The 18331-nt window shown below is 38.5% G+C and overlaps 1 protein-coding gene across 1 annotated transcript in view; it reads right to left on the reverse strand.

The window, feature by feature from the left end:
* Positions 1–18331, reverse strand: part of STXBP5L (syntaxin binding protein 5L) — an 83779-nt gene that overhangs the window by 22291 nt on the left and 43157 nt on the right. The window contains exons 12-17 of the mRNA XM_007424172.3: positions 17128–17275; positions 13233–13300; positions 9287–9327; positions 8271–8485; positions 6861–7027; positions 3755–3880 (exon numbers count right to left, since the gene is read on the reverse strand). Of these exons, the coding sequence (XP_007424234.2) occupies positions 3755–3880; positions 6861–7027; positions 8271–8485; positions 9287–9327; positions 13233–13300; positions 17128–17275 (765 nt within the window). The remainder of the gene's footprint in view (positions 1–3754; positions 3881–6860; positions 7028–8270; positions 8486–9286; positions 9328–13232; positions 13301–17127; positions 17276–18331) is intronic.

An 18331-nucleotide genomic window follows, 5' to 3' on the forward strand; every position in this document is an offset into this window, starting at 1 on the left:
GTGAAGCAATTACTAACCTCCTCTTGACAGGAGGTACGCATACTCAGTGTTTTAGGGGCTTCCCCTCAGGACTGCTGTCTGTAGAACCCGGGAAGAAAATGACAGTTGCTAGTTCATGAAGGAAAAAAAACATTGTCCACCTTAAGAATACATGAAGAGCAATCAAAATGCCACAGAAAAGATAAGCTATTTTGTTGTAACCAGATGATGAAAACAAGATGATTTGGAAAAGGATAAAAAATTGGATGCTCCAGCAAAAAGGGAGGATTTCTGTTTTTCAGGGAGAAGCCTTAACAAAACAACAGATCTTCCTGACTTCCCTACCACTTGTAGGAGAGCCAGTTTATCCTCTACTCTAAGTGCAACTGTAGCTAACAGAAGATGGAAATCAACTGGGCCCAATACAGAAATGCAACAATGATGTCTGATAGTGGCAATCCAGAGGGAGTTTGGGAGAGGAAAACCCAGCAGTGTATGAGCTCCATAGCACCACCTACCTCAATGTTATGCTCTTATGTGAGCATCCCAGTTCCCCAGTCCATCCTCCACACAGCAGGGGCATTAAATCCAAATGTAAGCATCCATGACAGATACTTGAACTTGATACTTGAAGACATCTTTCTAGGTCTTCTTATAATTAGTACATTATAATTTAGATGTGATTACTACATTCCCATACTTGAGTATATTATAATTAGCACATAATTAGTACATTTCCCAATATTCATTCAGAAATTGCCTTTCTGGAGTTTAAATCTGCAGTATTATTTTTCTTCCTCACCCACAGCATTCTAATTTGAAGGCATCCAATTACACTAATGGGCAGCAGACTCAAGGCAGGCAAGCAGAAAAGCAAGCAAGCAAGCAAGAAGAATTCTTGCTCACACGAACTATGTATTGCAACAATACAGTTGTGGTCTCAAGCAAAGGAGGTTTATTAAAAGAATTTGACCTGTTGAAGGATAATCATAACAACCAGCAGCTTTTTCCAATGACACCAAACTGATATCATGTTGAGAGGCAATATATCTGTGAATGTCAAGGATTAAATGTTACCATCTTCATGTTGTGTGCAATATCCTATTTTTCTATTAGATACTTATTGTATTTCACCAATTTCCTTTATGGCTCTGGGTGCTTATTAATTACAATAAACACCCTTATAGATACAAAATACAAAAGCCAAAGGAGTGGCTTTAAAAGGCCTGGGATACTAAAATGTGTTGACTTCTCTCCAAAATGTAATTGGGAGCGGGCTTGCTTTAACTCCAGAGACAATTCATTCCATAAAAGGGCACTGCCGTGGAGAAAGCAGAATTTGTCATTTATGTCATGTATCTTCATGGCAAGACCTGTAAAAGGTGCCCCACAAATGATCTAACAGCATATATCACCTCTACTGGAGTACATAGCCTATAGATAGCTTGAGCCTAAATTGTGTGCTTGTTTGTATATACACTGAGACAGAGTGTGAGACAGAAAGCAAAAGAGAGTTGTAACTCATCATATGCTTCATGTTTCTGATGAATTGAATTCTAGTCCATAAAAGTCAATGTCATAATATAATCTTTAAAGGGCCACAATAATCTTGCTTAATGCAAGGTATCAGATTCTTATGGATAACCACACTGAAGGCATATATATAAATAGTTGAATTACAACTATTACAATAATTACAACTAGAAAGTTAATTAATTAAGGAACTAATATATACACATATTGTTGCATAAACACAAAGTGTAATTTTCCTTGCAAAATAAACAAATTATTCAGAATTATTATACCTGAGTTTTGTTTTAGGTGTCATTAGGACATTTAGTAGCATTTTGATAATTACAATATCACCATGGTCACATGTATTTAGGAGATACTTGAATGTATGTAAAAAGGTGGCAAGGCATTTTTAAATAAGTAAATACTCTAGAATCAGAATGGAAAACTAATGAACTCAGCAGGATATTTAGGTTTGTTTCCTTAATGATGTACTGTCCTCTGATAATCAATGCAGTAATCAATACATTGGATGAGAAATTCACAATGTAATAATCAGCATGAATATGGATTTCTTCTGTTTAGTCAAAAAAGTTAACTGTCACTAAAAAATGGATTTCAAAATTACAATTCAAAAAGGAGAAGACATAAGATGATCTAATGCATCTAGTTTTCCTTCTTTGTTTTGCATTGCATCACAGTATAACAATGCAGTAAATACATACTTTTATCATATACATTGCAATCCTATGAACAATCAAGACCAAGGTCTCTCTCTCAGACTTATCTATGTATGTCACCTAGAACTTCCTGTGGAAAGGGACGTAAATACAGAGAAAAAAAAACAAATTTGGAAATAAGTCTCATAGATCGCAGTGTGAAATAGATATGTTGTTGCTTTGTTGTTTTTCAGTCATTGTGAATGTACATTATTATGAGGTTTGGGAGATCTGCAAATAAAAATGCAGTTCTTTTTTTTCCTCAGGTGTATGGACCTGAGATTCTCTTCTCTTTGCTCATCTGCATTTACAGACATTCTAAACTATATTGCTTAAAATTCTGGAGTCTGGAAATGCAGTGAGTGGCATACCCATGTCAAAGATTCTGGGTGAACCTGGAACATTGAGACAGCATGGGGTATTTGCCTGGATGCACAATGTTATTTGATTGACATTTTCAGATAATCACCTCGGCAAATCCAGAGAATCCAAGTCAGTCTGGGTTCTGACTCCATTTTCTCATGGTGGTGCCATGAAGCATAGAGTCCATCATTTTGATAATTTTAAAGGCAATTTTTAATGGGACATAAGAACTAGGAAGGCAAGATATATGGATGATTCATACAAAGTATCTATATTTTCATTATTTTTTCTGTTCTCATCATGACAATGGATGTTCATATTCAAGTAGATTCTGTGTAAAAATTGGAGGTTCCATGAGAATCTGTGCCCTACATTGTGCCAGTGGCACAATAAATCACTGAAATGGTGGTCTTTCAAGTCATTCTAGGGGTTTGAATACAATCTGTCTTTTGAAGCTCATTTTGAGGGAAAGTCCTGTCAAAATCCATATACAGTATCCACAAGGGTTCATACCTCTTAGATCCATGATTTAGCTGATGTGATAGTACCACCATACAAATGTATGTGTGAATCATGAAGGTCATTGAAGATCGATGCTTCAGATACTTGTTTTTTGTTCAGTGGTATGCCAAAATTTCCCAGATGTATGACAATTTTGTATGAATCCATGATGGTAAAAGTAATCTATGATATGATAGCCTAAAGGCTGACCCCCATGGGAAAAAAGTGAAATCCATGCCTTTGATTTTACACTGCACAGGCTTTAATGTTTTTCAGAACTGTGATGTTTCTTCCTCCATGGTTTGACAGTTTCAGATAGAAAACTCAAGAACATCCATGTGGATCCAAAGTTTGTGCTTTTTGATAGTACCAAAAATCACCAGATCTTTGATTGTTATGGTTCATTCTTTGCAAATGGCTCTTTTGATAGCACTTTCATTTGGATCTCACATAAAACTGTGAGGAGCAATAGGGATCTGTATCTTGGCCCCATCTTTTCTGCCATTTTTGTGCCCAGACCACCCAAAACGACAAACTCTTTGGAGTATGCGCTTCTCTCCCTGGAACAGGCTCTATTATTTGTTCCAGGCAGATCTCCATTCTAAAGATGGCTTGGATTTCCCACTTCCCAGCCAGCCAAACTGATCAAACCCAAGTGAAAATATGCTGGGATAACTTACAATCCATAGGCTGAATTCACTGCTAGGCTGGTTATTTGTTGAGGAGGCTCACCATCTACCCACATCAATTGAATAACAAGATCTGCTTGATAACCAGGGGGCATTCTTACAGCATGAGTCTTCACACTAAGAAGAGAAGAAACAATTATCAAAATGATCTGATTACCCAATCAGAAATGATTTGCACTGATAAGAAAACTAGCTGGGGGGAAATATAAAGTATTCTTGTATAATTTCTAAGGAGAAGAGCTGGCAAGAAACAGTGAGTGTGTATAAGTGTGTGTAAATGGGATTAATTAAAGATTTCCTCATCCCAACTGCATGCCTGATCCCAATTGTCTCCAACAGTATCTTCTGTGTAAAACAAATCAGTGTTATATCTTGATACTATGTCTCATTTGATACTGTACTTGAAGCAAGGATAACTAAAAATAGATGGTGTTTTTTCACCCAAAACAAGAATTCCATCTATGATAACTCCCTGTTAACCTACATAAACCTAACTCACCATCCCATCGTGGAATAGAGCAAAATTAAAGTTCTTCAACCTCCCTATTTTTTATCATCACCTGACATACTTCATAGTCTTGAATTGAAGAGCACTAAGGACTTCCTTCATTTTGCAGACCTAGAATAATCATTTAATGCTGTTCATGGTTGCTTAATTGTGTGGCACTAAACAGAGGTAAGAAATTCAGTTATATATCTTATATCTGTACATTTATTTGCTTTCTTTTTCTTAAGCAAAAAACTTCACGTCTGTCAAATTTCATTTTGTTAACCTCATTCCACTTTTTCTAAACTATCAAAATTCTTTTGAATTTTGTTTCTGTTTTCTGAAGATTAGCTATTCCCCCCATTTTATATAATCTGAAGCATTCCCTTTGCTACCTAGTTCATGTTATTTATGCGGACATCACAGGATATTTGGCCAACAATCAACTCCATGGTATCCAACAGAGCTACTGAAAACTACATAGCTTATATGCCAACTACAAATTAATTTCATAATCTTCTAGCCCATATCTAACTAATTTGCTAATCAGAATGTCATGGGTCCTATGATTCCAGAAAACATCAGTGATGAAATATAATATGGGCTCCAGTCCAGAGTGACCTGTTATATATTCCTCTTTCCGAACCTTAGTTCAGAAGCTGGGCTTTATCAGTAGCATGAGAATCTAGCATAGCTGAGAAGCCATCAAAGTCTCCTTAGGAGGAAAAAGAAGGGCTGGTAGAGTAAAGCAATGAGACTGCTTGGGAGAACATAGCTTGCCCTTCCTCTTCCCTCCCCACACTCAACCATTCTCTTACATTTGGGCAGACATCTTGTACTCGGCTATTGAGTGTGAAGATAAATCAGGGCTCAGAGGAACATTTGATCCTGATGTGGCAGCAGCTGCCAACAATGGGCCTAGGGATTTAGCCCAAACAGATGTGGAGTGGTGTGCTAGGCTAGATATGATAGGAACTTACTGCAATATCAGGTCATTGGTAGCTACTACATGAGCACTTCTTCCCATAAAAACAGCCTCAGATGAGAGGAACGGTTTCTACAGTCTTTCTTAATAAAGACCTGATATTGAGGGCAATCTTTACCATATTCCCATCTCCTAGATAAATCAAACAGAGGGAGTGCTCATGCTAGCACATCTGAACAGCTAACATACTCAAGGAATGGAGCTAAGAAAAGAAAACAGTGGCCTAGCAACTCAGAAGAACTATGAAATTCCCCCCAGTCTCTGATTATGGTAGTCAAAAGACAGCAGAAGATAATGGGAACAGTACGTTCCACTTTTCAAGGCATGCCACTCACAACCAAAACATTAGCAAATCCAGACTCCTATTTATGTATGTATGTATGTATGTATGTATGTATGTATGTATGTACTTATATCTCAAATTTGTCCCTGCCCATCTCACTGCAGGGCGCCTCCATGGTGTTTTTTCCATGGTGTTTTTCTGAACTGAAATGGGATTTTACCAAAGCTTTATAATCAGTTTGGTGCTTTGGAAAACAACATGTCTTTGCTTTGTTTTTTTGTCTAATCTGTACAGTATACTGTATATAGCAGCACTGAATATACTGTAAGAAGGGGAAAAGTTACTCTTCCCAGGGAGATCAAAGGGTTGTCTGTCAACAACAGAAGGTTGTGGAGAACAAGTGGAACAAAAGGAGGACAAGCTGGCTAAATCAAGACTATCTGGAGAGCCAGCACAAGACTCTGGAAACCACCACATTGGTGCAATCAGATAACAGGAATGAACTCATGCACACTAAATAAAACAGGGTGGATAGTGGGTTTTTCATGGAAAGAGGGATAAGAGATGGGGAAAGAGCACCTTCCCCCTAAAATTTCTACAAACATGGATATTGGTGAACTAGACCTGTACACTTAAATCAGCATCTTGCACTACAGCCCATCTCTTTGGCTCACCAAAGAGGCTGCAGCTGATTCAGGGTGTCTGTGATAGGTGGGGGAGGGGTGGCTAAAGTATGAAAGAGGATGGCCACAGCATCTTGATTGAAGCCCCCCTCTTTTGTACATGTGCACTATTTTGCAGATTTTGACACACTGACCCCTACAGATGTCCTTAGCCTGACTAATACTATTTTCTGTGCATTTATATACACAAATTTATCTTTGGCTTTTTTTTTTGCTGCTTTGGATATCAAAGCATTTCTTAATACTCTTTCTTCTAAAAGCCTTTCTGAGGTGCAATTCTAAAGATGCAATTCTTAAATGAGTAGCAAATTCTTAGCCATTGTGTTGCATCAAATCTCAGTGAATCCTATGTATCTATTTTTAATATTATTATATTGGTATCCTACTCTTACATGGGGCTCCTAATAGATGTTTAAAATTAATTTCTGTTTAATAACAGCAATGGTGAGCAACTAGACTTATTTCAACAATATGTAACAATTTCTTAGCACAAATACAGAAAATAATTCATGAGATACTATTTATACAGAGCTATCAATATGCATAATGCTTCACAATCTTAGCAGAAAAGAAAAGATAGAAATGTTGAAGAAATTTTGTTATAAATATTGAAAAAGAGGGGAGAACAAAAAACATTTAAATCAGTCTACATTCTTTACCTGAGAAATGGACTACAGTCCATTGTTCGCTCAGATGAAGTATTGCTATTGCCTGAGAGGTCTTTTAAAGATGAAAAACGGGAAGAGGCACTGGCAAATGGAGTCATAATTTCTGCTTCAGGACTAATGGCATCTTCTATCTCACTCTGAAGTTGCACCTCTAAAGACTTTAAAAAATTAAAACTCGGATTAGTTTATAACATCAGTGTTTATTCTGAATAAAAGAAATACATTTCACAGAGTCCTTATTGTAGATTCAGAAATACAGTTAATAGATTCAGTATTGTGAAGCCAATCTGCTTTCACAGTATTCCAGAACGTCAGCTCATGCCAGGGAAACTGCAAACCTCCCAAACCAGGCTATACATTTGGAGGAGTCCATCAAAATTATAATGGCTGGCAACTGTAAGGCAGAATTGAAACACTGATCAGAGGAAGAAGATATCCTAGATGTGCCCTCCTACTGTACCATATGAGACTTGTGATCTAGATTCCTTGAAATAGAGATGGAGAATATATGGTTCTGTTCTCATCTGAACATGGAAGTGATTCCAGTTCCTTAGAGATTTGTATAAGTAATAGGAACCTAAACATTAAGGAAGAGCAAATACCTTTTCCAAAATTTGTTTCCCAACCTATCTTATGATACCCAGAAAAGATGAGGATTGAAGGCCTGGAAGGTAGACTTGCAAATTTCCCCAAACAGAAGTGGGTCTCAGGGTGGGCTATGATAGCCAAGGCATCACTTTCCGCTGGCAAGGGCCCTGGACTTTAAAATTATTTGGTTCCTTTAGACTTGTTGGGATCAAGGAGGAGGGCTAGAAATGGGCTGATTTAAAGAACTGCTGTGTCTCCCTATGGGCTGTCAAACCTTCAACTTTTTCTAGAGCTGTTTGTGAGGAATTGCTGAGAAGTACTTGAAAGAAAGCAAATTCATAAACACCAGTCTCACCAGACTGCAAATTCTCTTGATTTAAAAGCTTATGAGGAGGAAGGAGGTTAGAAGTTCTTCTGAGCAAAAGATCCAGAAGAACAAAAGTTGGCTGACAGAAATGGGAGCATTCAGTAAAATGTTTTAACAGATTAAAAGTTTGTAGGTTTGAAAGTGAGTATTATTTTGGAGCATCAAAATAACCTGCTGGCTCAAGAGTCTGTTTTGACATTCTTCCCATGCAAGAGCATATGCAAGTCACTTTTAAAATATGCTTATTATAGCTTCCTTCCTTTGGATGTCTAAAATATATAGGAAAATCATAATAGTCAGCTGCATATCCAACTTTGCTACTCTCAGCTGTAACCACTGCATGGTAAACATAGCCATGTTTATTGGTAACTATATTTGATTAAAAGAAACTTTTAATATATTAATGTAAGCAAATCAGTATATAAGCAACGTTCATACAAACTTACCGATATTTCAGTATTAACTTCATGTTTGCTGAATCTATAAACAATAACATATGCAGAGACACCTGCTATGCAAAATATTCTACTTTCAGGACACCAATACATTAGCTGGATAGCACAAGGATCCTCTTCTATCATATCTGCTGTTGGCTTGCCTTCCAACTTCCGTTTTTCAAATATCTTTGAGGTTTTTAACTTGTATAGCATTTGCAGTGTGACTAGAAAAGATTGAAATCATCCAGTAAATTTCTTTGGTATTAAAATGGAAAGTGGAAAGAAATTGTACTGTTACAATCTGGTATTTTCTATTACCTTCTTTATTTTGGGACCACTGATCGAACACATAGGCACAGTGTAAAAAGTCTAAAGCTCTGGTATTTAGTGCTTACTAAAAAGAAAAAGGTAAAAAAGAACAAACTTCCAGCACTAGGCATCCTGTACAGTCAAAATAATACTGAATCTACCCTTGCACTACTCAGTCATTAAGTGGTAGCATAAAATCAGCACTCTGTTTCTGATGGGCAGCAGACGAATTGGGTAGCAGGAAAAGGGAAAGAGATTCCTTATGACCCAAAGGGCTTCACTTTGTGCAGCAACCCTCCCCCCACCCCGCCTTTAAATGAGAAAAACAGCCTATTTTCTAGGTACTGTACTCCAGTCTTCTTTCAATCATTTCTATTGCTCATTAATCATTTGAATATGCAATTAAACAGAAGTGGAAGCCTCTTAATGATCAATTTCAGGATCGGAAAAAAGATCATATGAAGGCAAAGCCATAATAACTAGTGTTAGATTTCTAGTGTCTTTGCAGGCATACATCTTTAACTCTTATTCATTTCTACTTATTCACACTCTGCTATGACTTTTCCCTTTTAAATAATATTCTACAGCTTGTCAGGAATTCATTATACTGTGCCAGTTTCATGTAGTTTGAGTAAGAGATTCAATAACTGCAATTAATTCACTCCTCTTCAAATCTGTAACATGCATTTATTATGCAGAATAAATTTAAAACTTACTGGCGGAAGCATCCCAAAATTTCACTGATCCATCTGCATGACTTAAAAGAATATAGTAAAGGTCAATTAAAAACACGATATAACAACATTATTATTATTATCATCATCATATATTTCTACCAAGACTGAACTTGGTCTCAGTCCCTGTGATGTAAGAACACAGGTGGCAAACCTCAATAGCCATCTATAGTAACTGGGAACACTTGATCTTCTAAGCCAGTGACGATGAACCTTTCAGGCTTGGCATGTCAAAAATCCAGAAAATGCCTAGTTCGATTCTGCTGGTGTGTCACCCCCGCCCAAACAAAAGAGAAACAATTCTTTACTTATTAATTCATTTTTTTTAAAATACAGACTTATATAACAGTATTATATAAAGAAATGTTAAATAATTACAAAAATGAAATATGAGTAAAACAAACTGAGTTTCTTTGGTAACTCAGACAGGGAGAATAGTTGTTGTTGGGTGTTGGTGAATGCTGGCATGTCACCTTTGACACACATGTCATAGATTCGTCATCACTGTTCTAAGCAGTGGTTTTCTTCTTCCCATGCCTGTCAGAACCATGAAGGAAGCCCTAGTTTTGTTATAGAATGAAAGATACTAGGACTTTATTGATGTGGGTGCTGTTTACCTCTCTTCTCTGTATTTTCTCATATGGTGGATGATAGACACTAGAAGTGGCTGCATAATTCATCTGCAGTGTACTGTAGAAGAGAGATTTCTTACACTAACTGAAATTAAAGAGAAGAATGATAAAGAGCAGCGAAGTGGTGGGTGGATGAAGAAAGCTCCAGCTAGTTTAATGGATTCTGTCCTCAAGTGACTTTTTCAAACATTGGTTGCATTTCTTTGCCCATTGATTTTTATTGTAATTGTAAAGATATGTGGGAAAGACCTTGGGAGATGGGGCGAAGAGATGCTGCCTAGGGAATGGTCAAATAAGAGACAGCATAGCCCGCAGCTACATAGTGGGTGGAGCAAGAGGCTCAGAAGGGACCTTCCCTAAGTACTTGGGCTGTAAAGGTGAAGGCAGGATAATTGCACTTTTAGACTTGCAATATTCTGTTAATGTAGCTTTACAATAAAGTAGAATTAGCTGATCTGGTTGTGTTTCCTGTCTGGTCTACCTGATAAGGCTGACAGTAACCTACTGCTAGCCAGTAGAGATGACTGTATCCATGAGCGGATTTTTCCTCTCTATTAACCAAAGCACTCTTAACCACTGCAGAAAGACTACATCAAGGAGTATTCCCAAGTTGCCTCCCTCTTCTTCAGACCTAAGACTTAATTTAAAATAGGTAAGTCTTCTGTTGTTGAATAGTCCACTACAAGCAACCTTACATTCTCTGGATTAATTTCCCATTCATTTAGCACACTGTCAGCCTATGATTCAAATAGCATCACTAAACCTGGTTCAGAGAAAAAGAACTGGAGCTAAATATCTTTAATATACTCTGTGTGCACGTACCTCCAAATTGATGGGATCTGGGCAACAGTATGTTGGTTTGTAAAGCAGTCTCCAGATTAGAGATCCTAGCTTGCATAGAATGAGAATACTTGGAATAAAACTGGGGTTGTAGGTGTGTATGGATGTAGAAATCCATAGATTAGTGTTAGTTCCATGTTAGAGCTCCAGTGAATAGCGATAATAGGGTAAAACTGTACAAGATTGTGAATGAATACAACACAGGGGGAATAATTATTCTGTTAGCCACAATGAATCCATGGGTGGGAATGAGACAATAGTACAGTATCTGAGTCATCTGGAGACCTAAGAATTAATTAGAACTGTGCTTGTTTAGTGAGTATCTGCTTAGAAAAGGAAAGAGGACGTGGAAGCTGCTTGAAACAAAGGTAAGAATTTTATTACAAAGTGCCACAGAAGTGTAAAAATGTTATATGGTAATGACAAGTATGAGAAAAGATATTTGATGGGACGACGTAAAAGAAGTGATGAATTAAAGAAAAATACATATAAGAGATTGCTGCAAAAAATCAGGATGACAGAACAATATGGTATACCATGTAAGGAGAGAAAAAGATATTGCAAAGAATGTAGTTAAAATAAGGAATGGTAAGACTAAAAGAGGAAGAGAAAATACAGAATATTTTGATGGAAATAAAAAAGTTGTTTTAGAAAACTGGATGATAAAGTAAACAAGAACCTTACAGCAGAGTGAATGGAATTAAAAATAAAAGTGATGAAATAATTTTGGATTAGAGAGGGAATGCTGGAAAGAGTATTTTAGAGATCTGAATGGGAATGAAAGTGATAGGTTGAAGAGTGGAATTAAAACAAGCACTGTAAATGTTAGCATCCAAAAATGATGAAAAGGAAGTCACAAATGCTGTGAGAATATTGAAAAATGGTAAGTATAAATGGTGTAACTGGAAACATGTTAAAACATGGATATGGTTTGCTTATGGAGCTCCTATGTGATCTGTTTAATGTGTGAGCGAAAATTGCATCTACTGTATGCTTCTTAATTGGAAGGTGCTGATATATTTCTCTATGCAAAATGAGAATTAATACAAAAATTTCAGTGGGATTAGTTTGTTAAGCGTGCTTAGGAAAATAGCAGAATTCTAGTTGAAAAGTTACAAGAGGTGACACTGAGCAAAATGTGGGAAGTGGAGTGTGGGTTTGTGTTTAGCAGGGGGCAAACAGATGAGATTAAAAACAAAAAACTTTATTGGTGAAATATAACAACCCCAGACAGGAAGCCAAAACCATGAGTACTAATACTGTCTTTATTGTAATGTTACAGTAACAGAATCTTGTAAGTCTGAAAGCACTTCTCCCCTCCCTTGCCTTTACTTTCCAGAGAACTAGGGAGGGTCCCTTCTGAGATGCTTCCTCCACTCCCATCCCTCCTTTGAACTCAGATTTCTCTTATCAGAACATTGTCTGGGTTGAGGCTCTTCCTCCTGTCTCCCAAGGTTATTCTCACATCCCATTACGTCTAGCTAGAAGCTAAATTGAAGAGTCTAGATAATTTATATCACAAAAAAATAGTGAAGATATTCATGTACAGCCTGTTTGATGCTAAAACATGACACAGCATCAAAAATAACAGAAAGCTTCTTTAAAAATGGATTCAGTATAATTTCTTTTAAACAAACCTAAACAATGCCCTCCTTTAGAATAAATAGGCCAAACATTTCTCTTAGCTCTCTGATACTAGCGATGATAGGATGTGTGAGAAAGAGCCATGGGTCCTGACGGTATTCTTGGATATCAGAAACTACAATTCATTCAATAACTTTTTTCTCAGATGAGGATATTGATACCTTTGAAACTCTTGTACAATGAGGGAGACAACATCGGAGCAGATGTGAACAATTTACTGGGTGAAAATTCTGCAAAATCATCACAAAAAGCTATCCATGGTTCTAAACTTTCCATGGGAGGCTTTCTGTTGTAAAATTAATTTGATCCTAAGGAGAAATATAATATAAATGTATACTAGGAGAGAATTTTTTCCCAGCGCTATCACAGCCCTAGGTGTTTGAATAGTTCTGAACTTATCTCAGTTGTTTTCTTGGATCTCATGTTTTCTTGGATCTACTTCTAGTTTCACCTTCAGCTTTTCATTACAGCAGACTAAGTGGAACAACAGTCCTATTAATAGCTAAGTCACCCAATTCCCTTGGAATATCACTTATGTTTCAAAGGGAAATTGGAACAATCTGCTTATGAATTCGCAGAGCTGTCTAGCCCTGTTTTATTAACTTCCAGGACTAGACTTTTCAGCCATGCTTTTTGATTTGGAATAAAAACGTTATGAGTTATTTTTTACTTTTTTAACTTTATATTTTATATTTGGTTGTTATACACTTTAAGGGCCCTTAGTGAAGAAAGGTGGAGTAAAATTTTAAGCAATAAATAAAAAGCCCACACCTATTGCAACAGCCAGTATCTTGTAATAATGCTTTCCTTACCCTGTAATAATAATTTCAGGATATGTTTGTGATCCTAGGTTCCATACTCCACCACTGATAGGCCACTCCTAAAAACAAACCAAAACTTTATTTTTATAATATTTTATTTTAAAAATATTGCATTAACATGTTTTTCCCACTCACTTCATTACAGATTCAATGACAATATTGCATACACAAAACTATTGCCTTTTCTATTTCTATGCTGACACAGAAGCTTAAGAAAAACAACTTAATAGCTCATTGTTATGTTATGTTTTACCATGGTGGGTTTTTCCCCCTTTTGGTCTATGAGCAAAATAAAACAAAATTTGCCTAAGAAAATCAACTGTATTTAAAACAAAAATAAATGTGTAGCCCTCACTATTATAGACTCTGCAAGCTCACACAATCTGATCCAATATTAAGAATCCTGGAATTCCATCTTCTGTGATTGTATACATTTTTCAGGTAGAATTCAGAACTCAGGGACCCTTATCTACCTTAAATGCAGAGACATATTCCAACCAAGAGATTCAGTTTGGGCTCTGAATCGGTGATTTAGAAAATAGCCTGATTCATTTTTGTATGATTCCCAGCTGCTTGTCTCTCCATTTGATTTAAATTCAAACCTTGAATTAGAAATCTTTGGTCCTGTTCATGGTAGCTGAATATCAACAATCAGCTATAATTTGATCCTATATAAAATATGACAAAGGTAGGCAAATTTGGGGGTCTTGGGTACATTTGGCACTTTTTTTTTTTAAGTGCTGTGGATACAAAAATTAATTTGACTAATTACAACCTGGTTCTCTTGTAACAAGAAGTTAGAAGTGGCATCTCTACTCCCATCTCTATTTCTGTTCTTGTCTCCTAGAGAAAGAGCAAGGCTTCTCAGAGACAAGGGACGGGGACAAAGCGAGAGGAAGAGAGGCAGGCAGGAACCTGCACATGAGGACAGGACGGGCCCAACATGGGAGAGGTAACAGAGGACTGGAGAAAGGAGCAGAGACAGATGGAGGGAGCAGACAGCCAGAGGAACAGGCACACAGAGGGGAACAAGAGAGAAACAGGCAGACCCACACATACAAAAGAAGAGACAGATAAAGGGGTGGGAAGGGGAGATAATATAGAGTTTTTCACCCTTCTTAGTCAAGTGATTGGTGGAAATTGCTCCATTCATTTGAATGGGAGCATGGGAGAGCCTTTTTCTACCAAGAATCAGCTAACAAGAGCGTAAAAGCCATTCCTGCCAAGGACCCTTGTATTGAAATACATTCCTGCCAAGGGTCCTTGGGGAGAGGTGCGGTGGGGTTCCATCTCTCAGGGACTTTTTGGCAGGACAAACCTTGTATCCTAATGAAAGTCTAGAAGAACTTTGGAAGCACCTTGTCAGATCAGGCTGATGGTCCCTCCCTTGAATCTAACAGTGGGGTGTCATGCTGCAGCAGAACCATGGAGTCCAAGCACAAGCTTGAGATGCTCACAGGTTGACTTTGGCTAGTCACTTTCTCTCAATCCAGCCTATCTCACAAGTTTTTTGTTGTGGAAAAAAAATGGAGAAAGGAGTACAGGTAGTCTTCAGGTTATGATGGTAATTGGGACCAGAATTTTTGTCGCTAGGCAATGCAGTCATAAAAGTGATGTCACATGACTGCATTGCTTAGCGAAGGCAATCCCGGCACTACCCATTCCGTTGTTAAGCAAGGACTGCAGGTTGTTAAGCAAGAACCTTCTTGCAACTTCCTGCCAGCTTCCAGCAAGCAAAGTCAACGGGGAAGCCGGCAGGAAGTCGCAGGTCCCAGGTGACTTGCAAGCAGGCTGGCAGGCAGGCAAGTGGCTGCTGCCAGGTGTCCAAGGGTGCATGGGTGGCTGGTGTGGTGCAAGTGTGGCAGGGTCAGGGGTGGCTGCTGCTGGGTGCACAGGTGGCCTTCGAGGTGCAGGCACAGCAGGGCCAGAGGTAGCTGCTGCCGTGTGCACAAGGGAGCGTGAGGGTGTGCAGATCACTGGTGCAGCACAAGTGCGGTGGGGCCGGGGGTGGATGCTGCCATGTGCGGAAGGGTGCACAAGGATGTACAGGTGGCTGGCGTGGTGGGGCTGGGGGATAGCTGCTGCCAGTTGGGGGAGCGTGTGCGAGTGGCCATCAAGGCATGGTGCAAGCACAGCAGGGCTGGGGGTGGTTGTTGCCAGGTGGGAGAAGGTGCACAAAGGTGTGCAGGTGGCTGTCATGGAGTGGCGCGAGCTTGGCTGGGCCAAGGTGGCTATTGCCAGGTGCACAAGGAGGCTGCTGTGGGTGGGAGAGATGCCGCCAGCATGCACGCTAAGGAGTAGAGATCCTTGGGATCATACTGTACAGCCAGGATCCTCAGGGGAAAACACTGTGGGAGTGCAAGTGATTTGTGACCTTCCCTGCAGGCTTCCCCATTGACTTTGCAGGGAAGGTCACAAATGGCGATCATGTGATGCAGGGCAGTGGAACCATCATAAGTGTGAGCCAGTTGCCAAGTGCCTGGATTGCAATCAAATGACCGTGGGGATGCCGGGATGGCCGGAACTTTGAGGGGTAGTCATTAGCACCGCTTGTTCAGTGCATCGTAACTTTGAATGGTCACTGAACAAGTGGTCACTAACTGAGGACTACCTATATTATATACATTGCCTTTTGCTCATGAAAGGAAAAACTTACAAAGAATGGTTGGAGGTGTTGGGTATTTTTATCTTGGAGAAGAGAAGACTACAGGAGACATGATAGCTCTTTTAGGTTATTCACAAGCATGGCGAAGTAATAAGAAAAATTGAGGACATACCTGCATGAAACTATTTCTAGAACCCATAGATCTGAGTCCATATTTGGCAAAAAAATTCCAGTACTGACTGAATTTCTTATATTCATTTTGGATTCAACTGGGAGCCAAGCTACACACCTAGCTTGGAGATTAGCTTCCTTTTAAAAATTAGTTCAATCTAATGTCCATACCTTAGGAAAGGAAACGGAGGAACATCCTTACAGGCTTAGGTTGCCCTGTAGAAACTGAGACTGAGCCACCTCTCCTGACAACTGCAGAGCATGGCTAACTTGGCAAGAAGAACTTGAAAGAACTCAGGGGAAAGTGTCTTCACTGATTGGTAGGATTTTCAGTCTCTCCCTCTGAGAGCTTCCCTTCTTCTTTTTCTCCTTAGGAAATCCTCAGGGAAAGAATTTCCCTTTGTCTTTTTGGGGAGGATTTACAACTGTGTAATCTTTCTAAATGCCAAGTGCTGAGGCCCCACTTCTTTTATTTATTCTTGGCTTTGCCCACTGAAGCTAGAATCCAACTCTGCAAGGGTTGGAAAGTAGAAGAATTCTCTGAGGTTTGGGAGCTACAAGATGGATAATTTATATTTATTTTTACAACTCTAGTGCCTTTGCTTGTGGTTTCCTTTGTTCCTTTTTCTCCTGGGGAGATCTCTCCCTCTGAAGTTGCTTAGAAAGAATGTTAAGCACTTACAGGAAATAACCAAAGAAGGTGGATCATATTGCTGCTGAAAATCTTTTCTTTCTGTTCATCCACAGAATGAAAATTTCACAGTGCAATAAGGTGAGGGAAGAGGGAATAGATGCCACAACAAGAGGATAGAAGATTCTTTAAGCCCAGCGACTCTGAGCTGTTCTCTTAGGACCAGCTGCTCAAAGTTTGACCCAGCACTCTTACAGAAGAGCTAGTGACTCTTCCTTCCGAAAAGCAATTGAGAGTTCGAGTGCTTCAGGGAAAGCACCCCCCAGAAAATGCCCTCAGCAAATCTCCAAGTCGGTTGAGAAACAGTACTCCTACCAAAACATCATAAGTACCAGAACAAAGAAAAACGAAACATTACCATGAACACTAGAACAAAGAGTAACCTGCTTTGATAATACTTTCCCCCTTTTATTCTTTACCTTATTGCTATATCCTTGTTTCTTACGTTTTGCACCTACAGAATATAGCACAGGAATCAAATCTGGAGGACAGTCAGCAAAGTATTCTGTGCAGGTAACAGGTGAATCATGAATATCCATGGGATAAGGATTTTCAAAAATGGGGAAACTAAGTGAGAAAAACATACATTAGCTTACCCTTTAAGGAGAAAATTATTATAATTAATACATTAATTATTTGAAAAGGAGCATATTACCAAGTAAATAATTATAAAAATATATACACACACTATGTAGGTAGTGAGATAAAAATTAAGTCTATTTATATGCCAGCTAGATTAAGGATGAATACATACTAATAATTTAAATTTTCTTTATTGAGGCTTATATACCATTCCAATCCAGAGAGATTCTGAGCAGTTTACATTCCCTTCTAATACTAAGAAGATTAAAACAGTAACACAATTTAACAAAAGAGTAAATAAATAAATAAATAAAAGGAAGTAAATATGGCATTTTAGATTGCAGGTGTGGGCTTCTATAGACTCATGGAGTTGTAAGATTAGAAATAAGACAGTTCATCTCTTACTACAGCATCACTCAATGAAAGATAACCAGCCTGCTTAAATGTTGCTGGAGATGGAATGTGAATTGATTCAAGGATTTCAGGTACCTGGAAGATGCAAATGTCAGGAAGAAGGGCTCTACTTGCTTTTCCAATAAGATATTTTATTAGCAAGCAAGATTCCACACAGAGTTTAAGGACTATAACCCAGACACACCTTTACCGCTTTGGTAAGAATTAGGCACTTGGCTACGCTGTTTTATTAGTTTCAAGGGGATTCTAGCAACAGGACATTGTACTTAATCTTGTCAATCACTGGAAGGATTTACTTCAGATCAAATGGGCAGGGTAAAAAAAGTATAAAATAAATAAACACTACTGTATAATTGTAATCCTAATCTTCATTTTTTTGGGGGGGGGTGAAAGTTAAACTAACTTACAAGTGGCAAATAGTGCAGACATGCCTTGCCCTAAAGCAGTGTTGTCCAAACTTGGCCACTTTAAGATGAGTGGACTTCAACTCCCAGAATTCCCCAGCCAGCATGGCTGGCTGGGGAATTCTGGGAGTTGAAGTCCACTCATCTTAAAGTGGCCAAGTTTGGACAACATTGCCCTAAAGTGTAGGGCTGTGTACGCTTCAAAAAGTGATCTGGAAGGTGT

This window comes from Python bivittatus, unplaced genomic scaffold, assembly GCF_059951505.1.
Source record: "Python bivittatus isolate LINGU-HERP-01145 unplaced genomic scaffold, Pbiv_v1 ctg000520_np1212, whole genome shotgun sequence".
NCBI classification, from domain to species: Eukaryota; Metazoa; Chordata; class Lepidosauria; order Squamata; family Pythonidae; genus Python; species Python bivittatus.